The sequence below is a fragment of the Mus caroli genome, unplaced genomic scaffold (assembly GCF_978045245.1).
Source record: "Mus caroli unplaced genomic scaffold, Mus_caroli_1 scaffold_2, whole genome shotgun sequence".
NCBI lineage: Eukaryota > Metazoa > Chordata > Mammalia > Rodentia > Muridae > Mus > Mus caroli.
In genome coordinates, this window is record NW_028227257.1 from 106,791,778 (window position 1) to 106,810,931 (window position 19,154).

Here is a 19,154-nt window from a genome sequence, read left to right on the forward strand (position 1 = left end):
TAGTATGTATTCATGAGGGTGTTGGATCCCTGAAATGGAGTTACACACAGTAGTGAGCTGTCATGTAGGTATGGGGAGTTTATCCTGGGTACTCTGGAAGGACAGCTAGTACTCTTAACCGTGAATAATCTCTCAAGCTCCTGTTTTGTTTTGTTTTGTTTTTAAATATACCAATCATTTGCAGGCCTCATCCACATGCCTCCAACCCTGTTAAGTGTTAATTTCCATGAGACAACGTACATACAAAGAATCTAATGACTGTGACAGTCTCTGATGTGAAGGAGAACATCTAAATTCTGGATTGCTAAAGTTTTCTGTAATTTCATTAGGCTCTTTTGAACTGGAAAAACTATAATAAGATAAAATATTGTAGGTGTGATATGAAAGGTTTTGTTTTGTTTGTTTGTTTGTTTGTGTTGTTTTCAGAAAGTTCCCAAAAGGAAGCTAGTTTTGTTTTTTGTTTATTTGTTTTTTTGATTAAATAAAAACAAAAACAGAACAAAAGAAAGGAAGGAAGGAAGAAAGAAAAAAGAAAGAAGGGAGGAAGGAAGGAAAGAAAAGGAAGGAAGGAAGGAAGAAAGAAAAAAGAAAGAAGGGAGGAAGGAAGGAAAGAAAAGGAAGGAAGGAAGGAAGAAAAAAAGGAGAAAAGGGAGGGAGGGACGAAAGGAAGGAAGGAAGATTGATTGATTTTTCTCAAAGAACCATCCTGGTTTTATTGATTTTTTTTTTCTTGTTTCTACTTGGTTGATTTCAGTCCTGAGCTTGGTAATTTCCTGCCGTCTTCTCCTCTTGGGTGTGTTTGCTTCTTTTTGCACTAGAGCTTTCAGGTGTGCTGTGAAGCTGCTAGTGTAAGCTCTCTCCAGTTTCTTTTTGGAGGCACTCAGAGCTATGAGTTTTCCTCTTAGTACTGCGTTCATTGTGTCCCATAAGTTTAGGTATGTTGTGTCTTCATTTCATTAAATTCTAAAACCCTTTAATTTCTTTGTTTATTCCTTCCTTGACCAAGTTATCATTGAGTAGGGTTTATTGTATGTGAGCTTCCTGTTGTTTTTGTTGGTGTTGAAGACCAGCCTTAGTCCATGCTGATCTGATAGGATGCATGGGATTATTTCAATCTTCTTATATCTGTTGAGGCCTGTTTTGTGACCGATTATATGGTCAGTTTTGGATAACGTACCATGAGGTGCTGAGAAGAAGGTATATTCTCTTGTTTTAGAATGAAATGTCCTATAGATATCTGTTAAAACCATTTGGTCCATCACTTCTATTAGTTTTACTGTGTCTCTGTTTAGTTTCTATTTCCAGTGATCTGTTCATTGATGACACTGGACAGTTGGAGTTTAATTTTTGCTTTTGATTGTGACTGTGCCCTGATATTTTTCCCTCTTGAAGGAAGAAACTATTTTAGTGGATCCCACAGTTAAAAAACTTTAAATTGCAAAAAGACTTCGGATTTTAAAAGATATTGGATATTTTAAAAGGATTGAACTTTTAATATGTAAAGACTGTGGGACTTTTAAAGTTATTTAAGATCTTGGGGATGAATAAGAACTAAGGGTTGAGGCTTACTAGTGATATGTTTGTGTGTCAAGTTGACAAGGGGTCAATTGTACTGACTGGTTTTGTGTGTCAACTTGACACAGCTGGAGTTATCACAGAGAAAGGAGCTTCAGTTGAGGAAATGCCTCCATGAGATCCAGCTGTGGGATATTTTCTCAATTAGTGATCAAGGGGGAAAGGCCCTTTGTGAGTGGGACCATCTCTGGGCTGGCAGTCTTCTATAAGAGAGCAGGCTGAGCAAGCCAGGGGAAGCAAGCCAGTAAAGAACATCCCTCCATGGCCTCTGCATCAGCTCCTGCTTCCTGACCTGCCTGAGTTCCAGTCCTGACTTCCCTGGTGATGAACAGCAATGTGGAAGTATAAGCTGAATAAACCCTTTCCTCCCCAACTGCTTCTTAGTCATGATATTTGTGCAGGAATAGAAACCCTGACTAAGACAGCATGTGTGTTGGGCCTGTGATATATGTAGTCAGGATGTTATAGAGAAAGAAGGGCTCCTTGTGTTGTGTGAAGTCCCCAGGAAAAGGTATTTCTAAAGAGTACCCTTACCACAAAGGAGTCCTGACATTCAGTAGTCGAAGATCTATTCCTTTGGCTTAAGCTTCAGTCCTATTAAAACACACACACTCACACACACACACACACACAGGTACTTGTGGAAAAAGAAATATAATCAGTCATTTGTATTTGGTGTGTGATGGTTGTTTCGTGGTTGTTTTTGGTTTTGTCTTGTCACCTCGATGCAAGCTAGAGTCATATTGGAAAAAAGAACCTTAGTTAAGAAAATGCCTCCATCACAGTGGCCTTTTGGCAAGTCTGTGGTGCATTTTCTTGATTAATGATTGATATGAGAGTGTCCAGACCATTGTGGGCAGTGCTGCCCCCAGAACAGGGAATTTGCCCATTTCCCATCCCTTTAGCCGTGTAACTGTCGTTGTTTAGATACGCCCTCAGAAATACCAGGTGGTGTCAAGGATGGGCAGAGTCAGTTCTGAAGACAGCCCAAAGATTCTTGCTCTAAGTAAAACCTAGCTACCACCGGTACTTCCACCAAGAATAATCTTATATAGGCCTTGTGCACTACCAGTTTGGACTCCTACCTAAGCCACTCTTTCTGTTTTTTGTTATGGAATCAGAATATCAGAGTCCCCTTCCCAGAACCCTGACTTTCACAACCTGTTAATACTACCATGACAGAAGGAACCTTGGAGATTAAAGATGGGGATTCAGCTGCAGACTTTCTCCTTCTGCTGTCTTAACTTTGAGCAAGTCGATAGTTTCTTTGTCAGATGAAGTTACTGACAGTGTTTTGTACTTTTCAGGTGGTTGTGACAGCCATGGGAACACTAAGCAGGGTTGCAAGTAGTCTTTACTCCTTACTGAATTCTGTCCCCTTCCCTCCCAGGTTTTCATCCTCCTTCCAACCTTGCTTCCTCGCTGGCATCCCTGTCACTGTCCTATGCCTTTAAAAAGATCTGATTAGAGCTAGAGTGGGGGACTGGATGAGTGGCATACACAGTAGGAAGGGCCGTGTCCAGACGTGCTGTGTGCTGTGGGCCAGTGTTTGCTAAGCTTTGTCACTTGTACCCAAGACATTTCTAGAGAATCTTGGGTATGTAGATATACAAAATAAATATATAGATGTCTTATTTATATGCTTATTTTTATTATTACCAACCATATTATATTGTAATACTTTATAATTTTAATTTTAATATGAGCATATATATTTACTATTATATGCCACAGATAATAAATCATAAAAATTTAAAATAATTCTTTGGGATATGTATAATTTTACCATTTATTAGCAAGAAGGCAAGTTTGTATGCCAATAAGGATGTGCTCCTAACTTGATACAGCTCACAGATACACTAATTTGATACATGCTGATGAATAGCTATAAAAAGTCATTTGGTTAATTAAACCATTAAGTTTCTATAAGAACAGGAAACTTTGCCATACAGTAAAAATATTGATTTCCAGTATGCAGTTGTCTCAAATCTGAGACAAGGTGTTTCTGATAGTGCTCTTTGGCATTGCAACATATGGAAGATTGCATGGTGACAAGTTCACATGTACAGTGAGACTCAAGCCTGTGGTAAAGTCATGCTGTGCAACATAGTGGGGCTGTGCAGAAAAACCACAGATTTACAACATGGGGTGCACATGTCACATTTGTGCCTAAATGTTCCACACTTGTGCTCTGCACTTTGACCAGTTATGAGTTCCCACATTAACCACTCTCCACTGTACAAAGACACCTCTCTAATGAGTTCTGAAAGATGCCCTGATCTACAGGGAGAGAAATGAATTTAGAGAGCAGTTTGATACTGTGGCCATTTAGCAGAAAATAGTAACAGGCTCACCTCTGGGGCCTGTGAACTCTCCAGGCATAGGTTCTTGGTCAGATTTATAGTACCAGGTACATTGTCTTCTATTGTGGAGTGGGCCTTAAATCCAACCAGAAAGCAGTTGGTTACCACCACTACCCCCCCACCTCCAACATTCATGCTACTGCTGAAACCATGGGTTGATCTTGCCAGGGAGGTTGTTATTACAGTTCACGGGGTGAATATGATGTCTTAAAATTAACAAACAAGCAAAGGACTCGTAGGTTTACAGATGAGCAAAGTCACACCTAATCCATGTATGTTTTTCAAGGCTTCCTGGATGAAGTTGTATTTGGGTTGAACCCTGACAACTGTGTCTCTCACTCCACCAACTGCAAGTTAAACTTGAGGAAACATCTGTTACTTTTCCTTTACTTCATTGTTCTTATTGCTGCTCTTGTGATCTGTTACTAACCTTTGAAATTGAAGGTAAATAAGCAGATGAACCAATGAGTAGAAAAGTGCCCCCCCAACTTCATAGTTCATCTTATTTTCTCACAGTGTGGACATGGTACACTAGGATCTCAGCTCTCCTCCCTCCCAGCTAGAGTCTATACAGCATTGGGGATTTAGCCTCTGTGAGTGTCAGTTCTTGGAAGTACAAAATGAGGATTCACTATTCATATGGCTTACAAGGTTTATCTGTGGATTCATGAGACTGTGCATGCAATCATCAGAGAGCATGGTACGTAAGCACTCACTGACAAAGTGTAGCTATCATTAACAGTCTATTAACTTAACAAGGCAGAAGTAGCCAGGTTCATGCAAGCACAATGACAGACATCTGTCTAGAACATTAGAACATTTATAGCAGCTCAGAGTTTCAGAGTTTGCACCTTTGTTACTTAAAGTTGGTCTCCAAAACCAACTCAGAAGTGCAGTCCTCACACTGCAGACACACTACTGGCCACACACTTGACAGGTACTTGGTTTGTTATCCTACAGTGTTATTTTCTATCTCCTTCAAGGTCTAGTCACTGCCCAAGCTGTAATTTAACCCAGCATGTCTTGCTTAATAGAAAAACTAACAAAAAGAGTAAAACTCTGCCGAGTTTATAATAAAATTTATTTCTAGACACAATGTTCACTTTACCTGGCCATGCATCTTTCTAAGAAAGTTTACTATGAGTATTTTTGTGCATAGTTGGATTTTAATTATTTTAACTGAAGCACAAGGGCTAATAGAAACTTGGCTAAGATGTTCAAGACAGAAAACAAACATACCAACAATTACGGGTTACTCCCATAATTCTTTTCTCTAAGTTAGGATTGTACAATGTTGAAAACAAATGCCACTATGTTTGCCTTTGGGCATTTTGTGTGTGTGCCCACTGAGGACTGGGTCAGCATGACTTTCAGCTGAATGTGTCCAAGGACTTGACTGACACTATGTTTCCAGTCGTCACATGACTAACTAGGCTAGAGCTGAAGAATCACTTATGTTAGGCAAGAAAGCTTTGTCCAATGTGTCTCCTCTCAGTCCTATCATTTTATAATCTCTTATCAATCATCTGAAGCTAAACTTGTGAAACTGAAATGTGCATAGAGTAATGCTAATGTCTCTCTTTTATTTGCTTAATTTAAAACCACAAAGATTGGGAATATAGTATGATTCCCAGGGAGGGTGCTTGACTAGCATGGCTGAGGCCATTCAGTTTCCAGTACAGAAAAAAAGAATAAAAGGACTGTGTATAGACCAAAGAAAATGGTAATTGGACATGTTTTCAAGTCAGTTCCTGGAGCTGGAAAGATGGCTCAGGAGGTAAAGTACTTTCTGTGCAAACATCAGGACCTGAGTTTACACTCCAGCACCCACATAAAAGCTGGGTGTGGCATAGTGTGTCTAGGCCAGGGAGCAGATACAAGCAGAGCCCTATTGCTTATTAAGGTCATTGGCCAATCAGACTGGCCAAAACAGTGAGCTTCATCTTCATTGAACAACACTATCTGAGAACAAGAAGGTGCTACACCTTATCAACTGAGATAGTCATTGATCTCTGGCCTTTACAGGTACACACACACACACATGCACACACATACACAGCACTCATTATTTCCAATATCTTAATATAATTTAAGGGTGACTCATAATTAAATTAGAGTTTTCATTGGAATAATTCCTATATTTTATAAAATCTGAGATGTGTGCATAGTGGTCAATTGACTGGATTTCTGCTTTGCTTTGGTTTTGGTCTAAAGCTCAAATCCAGGTCCTTGTACATTCCAGACACATGCTTCTACTGCTAACCTACAGCCTCCAGCTACCACCTCCCTCCCCCATTCATTTAAATCCAGAATTTTAAATTCCTTAAATACAATGTAGCATTCGAATCTTAAGATTAATTATATAGCAAAGACAAGGAAACAGATGAGAGATGGTTAGAAAACCAAATGGAAAACACTGAAGCCAGGTGTAATGGCACATGCCTTGAGAGCCCAGCATTCCAGAGGCAGAGGCAGGCAGATCTCAGGAAATTTAAGGTGAGCCTCATCTACATAGTGAGTTCCAGAACAGCCAGGCTACATGTGAGATTCTATGGGAGCTCAGATGGGGAGAAGCCCCTTAGGGAACTATATCATTGCTCTTGAATAGAATTGTGTTTGAGTTTTTCAGCCAGCAGCCCCTTTTCTACAGCTGAAGACAGGGTCTGGTAAGCACTGCCACACTGCGTCGAGGGCCTGTGCTTCTGGATTATTCTTAGCTCCCCTCCTCTAGCCTCAGTCTCTGAACAAAAAAAGTATTGGGACTAGGAAACTAGGCTCTAGCATATGGGTGTATTAAGTGTAGATCTACAACCAAATGCACACAGTGTAGACAAAGACGCCCACTAGAGGATATCCCCATGCCACATGCATGCTTGCTATTCTGGATGAAAATGCAACACTTAAATTCCTTTTCTTCTTCATCAAAATATGTAGCTATTTTTTGTTCACCTTTAATAAAACTGGAGGTCAGTTAAGCGGCCTCACCCCCAATGCACAAAAAAGAAGTCTGGGTTCACCCCAGTGGGGCAGCTCATGTCACACATGACATGCAGAGGCGTGGGCTGGCCCTCAGAGTCTACCTAGCAGGCATTTGTTTGTTTGGCTAGTTTTGCTCTTAAATACAACCCTTGGTATGTGCTGATTTCCTCTGCCTTTAGTGTGGGACTCACTCATTGCTCATTACCTTTCTACAGATATTTTTTTTTTCTTTCCTTGAGCCAGCAAGAAAAATCTTGCATGAGAGGAGGGGGGAAAGAGCGAGTTGAGGAACACAGTACTTAAATACTGGTACTGGGTTTTCATTGGTTGTTTCATCTCTCCCTTTGGCCAGTCTAGTCTTGCTTCCCCCTGCAAATCCCTCCCTCTTCTCCCCCTCCTGCAAGTGAGTTCGCAGGGTGTCTGTTGCTAGCGACTGACTGCAGGCTGTATGTAGGCATCTCTCATTCAGAATGGACATTGACATGTTGAGCAGAGAAGAAAGCTTTCAGCAATGTGTCATTTGTCACAATTGTCAGGCTTTTTAAAAAAGGACTCCCAAAGAAAGATGCTGCGTGCTTTGTATGTTAGCACAGACTGATTTCCTCTGCAGACTCTTAAGTTTTCAGAAGCTTAAATATAGAGCCCTGTTATAAAAGGAAGAGAGAATTTGTGTGTTAATCGGCCTTGTGAAGAAGTGCTTCATCACTCTCCTGCACCTCCCTGTGCTCGGGTGCGTGGCGTGGCCACGGCTCTCTAGGTTAGGGCTCGAGCTGGCTGCAGCATGCTCATGTGCTAGCTGAGTAGAGTTCACCGGCAGTCGCAGGCTGACACAGGGTTTTTTGGTTTTTGTCTTCCTATTCCGTTGAATATCAGAATGCCATCCAAAGAGTCTTGGTCGGGGAGGAAAGCTAATAGAGCCACAGTCCACAAAGCAAAACCCGAGGGCCGGCAGCAAGGCTTACTGATAGCAGCCTTGGGAATGAAACTGGGCTCTCAAAAGTCATCTGTGACAATCTGGCAACCTCTGAAACTCTTTGCTTATTCGCAGTTGACATCACTTGTTAGAAGAGCAACTCTGAAAGAAAATGAACAAATTCCAAAATATGAAAAGGTTCACAATTTCAAGGTAAGAGTATTTTTGTTTCTGGCCTTTTCTCATAAAAAATGTTCAGTGCTTGGAGTGTACAGTGTTACAGGCTCGTCTTTGGATGCCTTTGAAAAATTAAGGTGATTTGACTGAAATGTTCTTGCTATTCAAGGAAAGGACATGTTTAAATCCTGATTTTATTTAAGGTAGAGCTAAATAGAGCTCATAGAAATCCAGCCCCATTTTCTCGGGTGCTGTGACGATGTTCTCTGTAATCACTGTACACACTGCTAAGTCTTGACGATGATATAAAGGTCTCTAATCATGAGTTTGGCCTTGCATGTATCTGTTTTGCAATGTATCTACCTCTGTTGGTGATTTCAGAAGGGGATTAAGTCTTATCTGTCCGATTCTGACAGAGGCTTTGCTGTAGCAGGCATGTTCAGTTGCATCTGGAGTGAGCAGATGGTGTGCATTTCCCATAGTTTCTGTCTTCTCTCCTCCTTCCGTTAATAAATTGACCACAGTAATAGGAGGATTGCTGCCCTGGGACCATAGAGGCTGAGCCTGTGACTGGCAGCTTCCCTGCTTCTCTTCATGGTAGCTTTCACCTTGCATATATTGTTTTTAATTCCTGCTGTAACATGTTTTATGCAGTGTACCTGAATCTTCCTTTATGAAGGTTTTATATATATATACATACACACACACACACATATATATATATCTTGCCTGTACTTACTTCATGGTATAAGGCCTTGAAGTTGTGCTCTTTCCATGCTAAATCAGGGGATAATGCAACTTGAAGTCATGTGTAAGGAGACCCAGTTACACTCAGCAGGCAGATGAGCCAGCATTTTATAGTAACTTTCTGATAGTTAAAAGTTTTCTTAAGACTCAAGAATATTCAGTTTACACAGAGTATTATTAATGTTAGAATGGAAATATTTGATTGCAAAAAAAAAGGTGTTAGGTCTGGAAATGTGGGGGGTTTATCTGTTAATTTATTTAACATTTATTCAGCATATAGAGTGCACCGGGCTCTCTACTAAGGGACTTTATCCAGATTATAATCCATCCTGACTTTTAACACCAGCATTTATTTTACTCATGCTAAAAAACAAAACAACAAACATGCCTCAGTATACGCTGCGTTTTCTATACTGAGGAATAGATTGTAGTCTTCATACTATTTGGGGGTTACTTTTCAACCAATATTTTTGCTTTAAAATGGAATTGAGACAATTCAACAAATCAAAAATTGGCAGAAAATGGAAATATGTACATCCAGCCTTAGCCACGTCGTCCACTTATAAACCAAAAATAAATAAGTAAACAAATCAATAAATACCCGTAGGCTTCTGAGTTTTGGTGATTTATAGCCTGATCTTACAGGGCTTTTCCCAGGAATATGGTTTGTAAAGTGCCTATTAAGTTAGAAGGGAAGAACCATCTGCATAGTTGAGAGATCCTGGGACTTCCAAAGCATCTTCAAAGAGGTGCATCTCCTAGGCAAAGCCGGCCTATGACATGATCCCTGCAGTGCTGAATCAGGTTCTGTTAAGTGCTGCTTATCAGTATTGGTTGGACACAAACGGGGCTGTTGAAGAATTTGCATGAACAAGCATATACTTTCCCCTCTCCTGAAGATTGTATCTTTTAGGGTTTTCCACATAGCTTTATAAGAAGTAAATCCTGCACACCCAGAAAGTGTTAACTATGTGAGTGATGGTGACCCTGACCACCACCAGAACTGGAGCCTGAACCTAGAACCTTGTGCCTGCCAGGCAGACACTACACCACTGAGCTCTACCCTGGCCTCAGCATACTTGTTTTTGTTTATTTTGGTTTTTTTTTTTTCCTCTTCTATTTTGTTTTAAGAACATAAAATGTGGAAGAGTTCTTTCTCTGGAGCTCGCAGATGAAACCCAGCTGAGGCCTATTCATTAACAGTCCATGTCAAGAAGGGTTTTCTGTGGGACAGTGAAGTATTCTACACAGTGTTTAGCATCACTAACAAGGTCAGAAGTCTCAGAGTTTGACTCCTCCTATTAAAAATAACTCTGGGTATTTTTTAAATGTGCCTGTGGAGTAACATTTTCAAAAATGTTTTCAGAAAAAGAAAAGAAAAAAGAAAGGGTCCTGCTTGATTTCAGAGAATATCCCTAAAAGAACTGCAGCTCTAGCAGGAACTCAGTCCATGCAGATGCTGGCATAGAAGGGCACTGCCTCTGGTATACATGTGCAGTCAGCTACTGTGGGAAACAGAACTGTTTCCATGATAGCCTGTCATGTGGTCTGCCTGCAGCGCTCTCTCAGTGGAGTGTTTTCCCAGTGACCTCCACCTCACCAAAGCCTCCTTTCCCTGTGCTTTGCCTCTGGAGCTGCCAGCTCTTATTTCGGGGTGAATGCAAGAGCACCGTTTACCTCTGGTGCAAGCACTCACCAGGAGGGAACCATTCGGAGCAGCTGTACCCTGTGACTGGGGATTTGTAGGAGAAAAGTGAAAAAATGGATTGTACTGTTATGTAACCTTTTCCTCTCCTCCCGACCCCTCCTCTCCCTCTCTCATTCTCTTCCCCTCCCTTCCCTCTGTTGTTCTTACATCATAGAAAGGCTACTACATCTTAGGGAGGCTATCATTTAGCAGTAAAGATACCACATTCTGTAGAAGCTTGGTAAGATGTCAGTATAGATTTGAGCATAATTCCAAAAGAACTTGAGGGATTCTAGATGTTTTTACCAAAAAGTAAAATGAAGCAAATGTTGCAAGAGATATAATTTGAGTATTAGATATATAGACCCATATGATAACATCACATAGTAACCCATAATTTGTAGTTTTTTATTTATAATTGACATATAAATGTGTGTGTGTGTGTGTGTGTGTGTGGTACCATGTGATGTTTCTATATGTATATGAACTTTAATTAATATGAAAATTGAATGTATTTCTAACTAATCAAATTTTTTTAAGAGTTACTCTATTCTGAGCTGATGAGATGTCTCCATAGGTAAAGGTAAAGGTACTTCCTTGGCTCCTGGCTGAGGATTTTATCTCTGGGATCTACATGGGGGAAGTAGAGAACCAACCGTATGCCATAGTACCTATGCTCCTAGAAACACACACTAAATAAAGCGAATCTTTTACAATTTTAAAGAGAATTACTCTGTCCTAATACCACATGTAGAGAAAACAAAAATTAAATAATATATCAAAAGCAAAACAGAAGCAGCCCTCCACAGTCATTTGTTGCATCCTCCTTCTAAGACTCTGGGAAGGACTGGAGAGGAGAGGAAAGCCTTTGCCTTCAGGCATTTGCTTGTGACATGGACCATTGCCTAATTGGCCCAAATGCCTACTCTCTCTAAACCTCTCTCTCTATGGCAGAAAACTGGTCTATGTAGGTACATGGTAGCCACTACTTATTAAAACATATTATCTATAACTGTTTTTTTCTGGATTTATATCAATTAATTCATTTCTATAAAGGAGTGATTAAATCCTGGCCTTCCTCCTAGCATGGTGGAGAGTCTTGGATGACCCTGGGGGTTTCCATTCAGCTCCTGGGAGGAGTGGGGTTTACATAAGAGCCCTTGAGTATTTTCTGTACTACAGAGTACAATGAAATCCTCTGTTTTTAAGAGAAGATACAGGCAGTGGTTTCCAAAATGCAAATTGTGGTAGAATTCAAATAGCACCATAACAGGAGGCTCCATAATAAGGTTAGTGGTCAGGACCTCTGGACTGTAGAAGTAGTAAGTACCTGGCCAGCAGGCAGTGTCCTGCTGCTTGGCAACCAGAAGGGCAGCAGTGGACACACTCCTGATGAAGGAAGGGGTCTCTCCTCTCCTTCTGGGACACACAGACCCACGCCCTCTGCCCTTTGGTTTGATGCACGCCGAGAGGAGTGTTGTTTGGTTCTCTTCCGCTGCCCTGAAATTCTATGTTCAGTGACAGTGTCTCCTCACTTCCTTGTGCTGTACCCACTAAACGTCTTACCACCTTCTCCCTCATTCTAATCGTTTTCCCTTTTGCCATATGTGGGAAAATGCTGGCAACTGGTACACATTTAAGAGGTGTTGACTGAATGACTGACTGAGTTAGTATACAGTGTGACATAGTGGACCTGTTGTTTTGAAACCAAGTCTGATAACAACAGAAAATCTCAATACAAAATACATTCTGAAAAGACATTCTTAAGACCCGTGTTCTTTTATATCAATAAAACTTATATACGTTTGAAAAATGAAATGAAAATTCTGATAACATCATGATAACATTTTTTTAAATTTGAAGACAGAGTCTAACTATATAGCCCAGGCTGGCCTTGAACATATTATGTAGTCCAGGTTGGCCACAGAGTCCAGATTCTTCTGTCTTAGCTTCATTAATATGGTTATCATAAAGTATCTTATTAAGCTTTTGCAGTACTGTGTTATCCTTTATGGATATGAACATGGAGTATCCAACATGAGATTTTAAAGGAATAGTTTTTCTGCAAATAAGAGGTTAAAAGGAACTGCAATGTGTATTTTATATTAAGCACATTCCCCCTCTCTTCACTTTGAATGTGGGCCAAAGAAGACAAAAATAGCCAAGATCAGTACATAATGGGGTTCTCTCTGCCTCTGCACTCAGACAAGAAAAGGAATGATGAGCAGAAACTGGGAGGTTGGAAAAAAATCGCCTAGAAGGTCCCTGTAAGAACTTCATTTCTGTTGCTACCTGGCACAGTACTTCTCAGTGCTTCTGTGTGAGAGTCAAAAATAGTGGTCACACTTGCCTCTGCCTCTCTGCCTCTCTCTCTGCCCTTCTCTGCCTCTCTCTTCCCTTCTCTCTGCCACTCTCTCTTCCCCTCCCTGCCTCTCTGCCTCTGCCTTCTGGAATGCTTGCTGCCCTTCTCTGCCCTGGCCTCTGCAGCCCCAGCACTGCAGCCCTCTCATCTCACTCCTTGCTGATGGTTTAAATGTTTACTGATGGCCTTGTTCTAATACTTCAAGTGCAAATACCAATATAATGAGGAGAGCATGGTGTTGTTTTATGCATGAACATGAGTGTTAAAATACTTTACTAATGCCCTGTTCCTCAGAATCCGATATTCAGTGTGTGACTGTGATGTGAAATGGTTGTAGAACATCACATTCTGCTAGCAGGAATGTGACAGCCGGAACAAGCATGCAATCACAACTAGAAATGTTAGAGTCCTGCACAATTCGGGAGAGTTTTGATTTTTGAGGTTGGGATTTTGTTTGTTTGTTGTAAGAAGAAAATGAGATCTATTAATTAGAACTGTTAACAGGACACAAACAGTATAATAGGTCAACTGCAACTTTGCCACTTTTCTGGCCTCCCAATCCCTGGAATCCAGTTTCTGTTTCTAGGAGTGGATTATCTGAGATTCTGCATGTAAGTGGATCTGAAGTTTGTCCTAGTGGACTGACCTATTTTACTTAGCACAGTGTCCTTCAGTTTTATCTATATTTAACATGTGGTAAAATTTATTTTTAAAAGCTAAATTAATATTCCTGTACTGGTTGGTTTCTGTCAACTTGACATAGGCCTAGACATATCTGAGAAGAAGGAATCTCATTTGAGGAATTGCCTGGAGACGGGTCTGTGGGACATATATTTGATTAGTTATTGATTGGGAGAGTCCAACTCATATTGGTCAGTGCTACCCTGTACAGCTGGCCTTGTTGGTATGGAAACAGCAAGTAGAGCAGCACTGATGAGAGCCAGTGAACAGCACTGCTCCATGTCTCTGCTTCAGTTCCTGTCCCAGCTTTCTGCCTTGCTTCAGCTTCTGCCTCAGTTTCCACCAGCATATCTATGTGCCAGAACATACCCCCCCCCAAGTTGCTTTTGATCATAGCAATAGAAAGCCAAAGTAAGACCATTTCTTTGAATATTCACCCATTTTCTTTACTCATCCATCCATGAATATTTAGGGGTTTGTTTTCCCCCATAAGTTGACTATTAAGAAATAACTTAAATGTTACAGTAAATGCTGCTATTGACAGAGGGTGAAGCTATCTTTGAGATCCTGATCTCAGACTTTTGGGATAGCCTGCATAAATTTCTTAAAAGAATAGCCGGCAGTTTTCATTAACAGCTGAAGTATTTCACATTCCCACTGGCGGCACCGTCAAGATTGCAGCTTCTCCACACTCTCACCAGCAGTGGTTCTTTCCATCTGGGGAATAGGTGTTTTCACCACCATGAGGTGACACCCCTTTTTAGGTTTGATTTGCATTTCCCTTGAGATTAATAACAGTACATGATCTTTTCATGTTAATCATTTTTTTTGTCTTCCGTTAATACATGTTTTTCCTTTTTTGAGATGAGGCTCACCATGCTTCCTTTTCAGGCTGCATGTGAGCTCCTGGACAGACAGACAGACAGACACACACACACACACACACTACCTAGACCTGCCCCATTTTTTTTTTGGAGTTATTTGAAGGTGTGCAGGCAAGGTAATTCAGCTGGTAAAAGTGCTTGCTTTGCAAGGCTGTCGGCCTATGTTTGATTCTTGGAATCCACAGTAAAAGTAGAGAACCAACTCATAAAACTTGTCCTCTGGCCTCCATGTGCATGCCTTGGCATGTGTGCCCCAACCATGTGTACACACACACACACGTGTACCAATAATAATAAGTAAAATTAAAGCCGCTTGGTGGCTCTGCTATTCAGTGCCAGGAGTTTCTAATATATTCTGATGCTAGCCCATAAGATACATCCTTTGCACATGTTTCCAGCCATTTTGTCAGTAGTCTTTACTGTTCCTTCCTGCATGCTGCTTCTCTGGTTTAAAATTACCTCTAAGCTCCACCACTGACATGTGACCCAGCCTCAACTTCTGCTCCTGGCTCAGTCCAGTTCATGGGGGCATCCTTCCCTGCAAGCATGCATGTTTGCTTTGCTGCTGACTTTGGGTGCTCAGTGGTTTGGCTTTTCACTTTTAATTATATGGAACTATTGGATAATACTTATCACTTGATAGAACATTTGTGAGACTTTTCCTTCTAGGTGTCAGGAGCCCTAACGCAGACTGGCAATGTGTCACATAATCAGAAGTTCAGCATTAAAAATCTGCCCCATCCTGTGGGGGTTAAAATGCATCCAGGACCATCTTCCAACTTTGAGCTATTTTGAGGCTCATTTTGGTGCAGGATGGTGACAGAGGCTCCAGTTCTTTGTTTTGCCAGAGTTTCACCTATTTTCAAGACATAGTTTTGTCAGACTCAAGGCCTAGCACGTAGTTTCCTGATGCTGGGTCCATGTCCATCTCTGCACAGCCGGTCCTATCAGGAGAATAGAATGCTATTTGGCCCAAATCTATGCCATACATGCAAATGTAATAGTTTATAAGACAAGGAGTAACATTGGAAATAAAGATAAAATTCATTAAGAGGACATAATATTTTAAAGTGTAATATGCCTAATAACAGATTCAAATACATACAGCTGAGCTGCAAATGAAATAGACAGTCCACATCATAATTAGAAGTTTCAATAATACTGTCAGTGATAGAACAGACCAAAAATAGGATCATGGGAGCTTTAATCAGCCAATTTGATCTAATTGATATTTATGCAACATTCTACTCAGTAACAATAGGAAGGATGTACCCTTAAACTAAATATCAGTTAAAAAAAAAAAAACAAAATCAGAATTGGCTAAGCATGGTGGCACACATACTTTTAATTCCAGTACTCAGGAGGCAGAGGTGGATGGCTCTCTGTGAGTTCAAGATCAGCTGATCTACATAGTGAGTCTCTTGTCTCAATGAATTAAGTCTGAATGCTAGAGAGAGGGCTCAGCAGTTAAGAATACATACTGCTTTTACAGAGGACCCAAATTCTGTTCCCAGCCCCCACAACAGCCAGTTAACCCCAACTTCAGAAGAATTCATACATCTGGCCCCAGGGGCACTAGCACTCCTGTGCACATACATGTATGCACACACATAATTAAAAATAGGGCAACTTTAAAAAATACTTTTGAGATTATAATGCAGTTACATGAGTTCCTGCTTCCCATTCCCCTGTCCTCTTTTCAATTTGTGACCTCGTTCCTTTGTTTGTTTTTTGGGGTTTTTTGAGACAGGGTTTTCTATGTAACAGCCGAAGCTGTCCTGGAACTTGCTTTGTATACTCAGAGATCCACCTGCCTCTGCCTCCCAAGTGTGGGAATTAAAGGTGTGCACCACCACATGCATGGCACTGACCTCTTTTCAGTTGTTGTTATCTTTATGTGTGTATATGTGTGTTATATATATATGTCCTCTGTGTGTCTGTGTGCGCGCACACACACGAATACATTCCTAAATACAACCTCCTCCATCTGTATAATGTTACTTTTATGTGTTTTCAGGGCTAACCATTTGGTATTGGGTCGCCAAGTGGTATGTGTAGCCAGGCAGTGATGACGCAGGCCTTTAATTCCAGCACTTGGGAGCCTTTAATCCCAGCACTTGAGAGGCAGAGGCAGGCAGATTTCTGTACAGCCAGGGCTATACAGAGAAACCCTGTCTCGAAAAAAAACCAAAAACAAACAAAAAAAGTGGTATGTGTCCTCTTTCCATAGGAAGACTATTTCTCCCACTTAGCATTCCTTAGTTGCTGTAGTTCTTTATGTAGGCTTGAGGTTTCCCCACCCCTGGCCATTGTTGCTAGTGTGTCTGTTGGTGTTGTTCAGCCACTTCGTGAGATTCCATGGGTGTGACTTCTCTGACATCTCTAGGAGACAATCTCACAGCTAACTCTTTGTTCCTTGCTATCATTCTTTGCTCTTGCTATCATTCTGCCTCCTCTTCTGCAGTGATTCCCAAGCCTTAGGTACAGGACCAGTGTCTAGATCTATCCTTTAGGACTGGGCTCTAAAACTCTGCATTTTATTGGTTGTGGTTCTCTCTTCTCTTCTTCTTCCCTTCCCTTTTCCCTTCCCCCTTCCCTTCTCCCTTCCCTTCCCTCTTCCCTTTTCCCTTCCCTTCCCACTTCCCTTCCCTCTTCCCTTCTCCCTTCCCTTCCCCCTTCCCTTCCCTCTTCCATTCTCCCTTCTCTTTTCCCTTCCCTTTTCCCTTCCCTTTTCCCTTCCCTTCCCTTCCTTTTCTCTTTGTACTAAGTATTGTAACTAGAACATTGTTTGTTTTTTTTAATATTGATTTCTATGTTCAAATTTACCACTGATATTTTAATACAAGCTCATTTTTAAATACTATTTATTTATTTATTTATTGTATTAATGCTCTATCTGCATGTATGCCTGAAGAGGACATCAGATCCAATTATTCATGATTGTGAGCCACTCTATGGTTGCTGGGAATTGAATGTAGGATCTCTAGAAGATCAACCAATCGTCTTAACTAATGAGCCATCTCTCCAGCACAATACAAGCTCATTTATTCAAGTAATGAATCTAATTCTCAAAGTAGAATATTGCTTTATATTACATTGGGTTCTTTTAATGTTTGTATAAATTAGTTATTTTTATTTTATGTGCATTGGTGTTTTGCCTGCATGTATGTCTGTGTGAGGCTGTCAGATCTCCTGGAGATAGAGTTACAGACAATTCTAAGCTGCAGTGTGGGTGCTGGGAATTGAACCTGTGTCCTCAGGAAGAACAACCAGTGCCCTTAACCTCTGAGCCTTCTCTTTTCAACTCCATACTTTGGATGTTTTAAATGTTACATTTAAGAGCCTGTATTGGTTGTGGAAAATGTATTTGGGTATATGTAGTTGCATGTATGTATGTGTGTGTTTAGTGTAGGAGGCATTTGAGTGTCATATGAGCAGACGGTTCTCTCCTTCCACTTGAGGGTCACAGAGGTCAGATTCAGGTTGTTGGAGTTGGCTGTACTACTAAATTGCCTTGCCATCCATAGCATTTGACATCCTTCAGCGTTGAAAATGGTCAGTTATAAGGGAAAGCTATCCAGAGAAAGGGACAAAAAGGATGGGCTTTAAACATCTACACTTTGACATCCAGAGTGGTTTGGTACACCAGGCAGTGGTGGTGCACGCCTTTGATCCCAGCACTTGGGAAGCAGAGGCAAGTGGATTTCTGAGTTCAAGGCCAGCCTGGACTACAGAGTGAATTCCAGGACAGCCAGGGCTACACAGAGAAACCCTGTCTCGAAAAACCAAAACAAACAAACAAACAAACAAGAGTGGTTTGGTGATTTTTGTTTTTTGTTTTTAATCATTACTATGTTTTTTAGATAAGATTTCTCTGCGTAGCCTTGGCTCTTCTGGAAGTTGCTCTATAGACCTTCTTAGCCTCAAACGCAGAGATCCTCCTGCCTTTGCCTCCAGAATGTTGAGATTAAAAGTATGAGCCACCATTCCCAGCTGTTGTTTTACTTTTTATTATATAATTTATATCTTGTAGTATGATGAAAAGTGGACGAAAAAGCTTAGGATGGCAGCACCTGTAATCCTAACACTGGGTAGAGAGGCAGGAAAGTTATGAGTTCAAGGCTGCCTGGGCTACCGAGTAAGTTTCAGGTAAGCCTGAGCTACATGTAGCAACAACATGTCTCTCATAATTAGTGGATAGACATAGGGAATGACTGACGGGCACTGACTGGCGCTTTGTAGAGTGCCACTCCGCCCAGCAAGGGTGTGTTTGTGTGTATTGATGGATCTGTGCATGATTCCAAACACCTGCACTTATTTGTGCTTTAAAGGCTCAGCTGCAATTTTAGAGCATTTTCTCCCACAGAAATAGGATTAATTGGGTAAATGGGTAGATTATAAAAGAATCCATAAGGAATTTAAGTGTTGGTAATACCCTGTATTGGTTATGGTAAATGTATTTGTGTGTGGAGTTGTGTATGTGTGTGGAGCTGCATGTACGTATTGTTGTGTGTAGAGGTGTGTGCATATACATGTAGAGGTTAAAATTGCCAACCTCAGGAGTCATTCCTCAGGTGCTATCTAGTTTGTTCTTATTTGTTTTTAGTTTTGTCTCTCTTTTCACCTATAATTCACCTATAAGGCCAGGCTGGCCGGCCAGTGAGCCAGTTAATTCTACAGCACTTGTGAAAGTGCTTGACTGCATATCTGGATTTTTCACACGTTTCTGGGGACTGGACAGAAACACACAGTAAACACCAACTGACACCTTAGACCAGGGAACGAT

The 19,154-nt window shown here is 40.9% G+C and overlaps 1 protein-coding gene across 2 annotated transcripts in view; it reads left to right on the forward strand.

The window, feature by feature from the left end:
• The window catches only part of Chn1 (chimerin 1), a 166,617-nt gene that overhangs the window by 107,554 nt on the left and 39,909 nt on the right, over positions 1–19,154 (forward strand). For both annotated transcript variants that reach the window (XM_021182689.3, XM_029474318.2), the window contains one exon: positions 7,966–8,043. In XM_021182689.3, the coding sequence (XP_021038348.1) occupies positions 7,966–8,043 (78 nt within the window). The remainder of the gene's footprint in view (positions 1–7,965; positions 8,044–19,154) is intronic.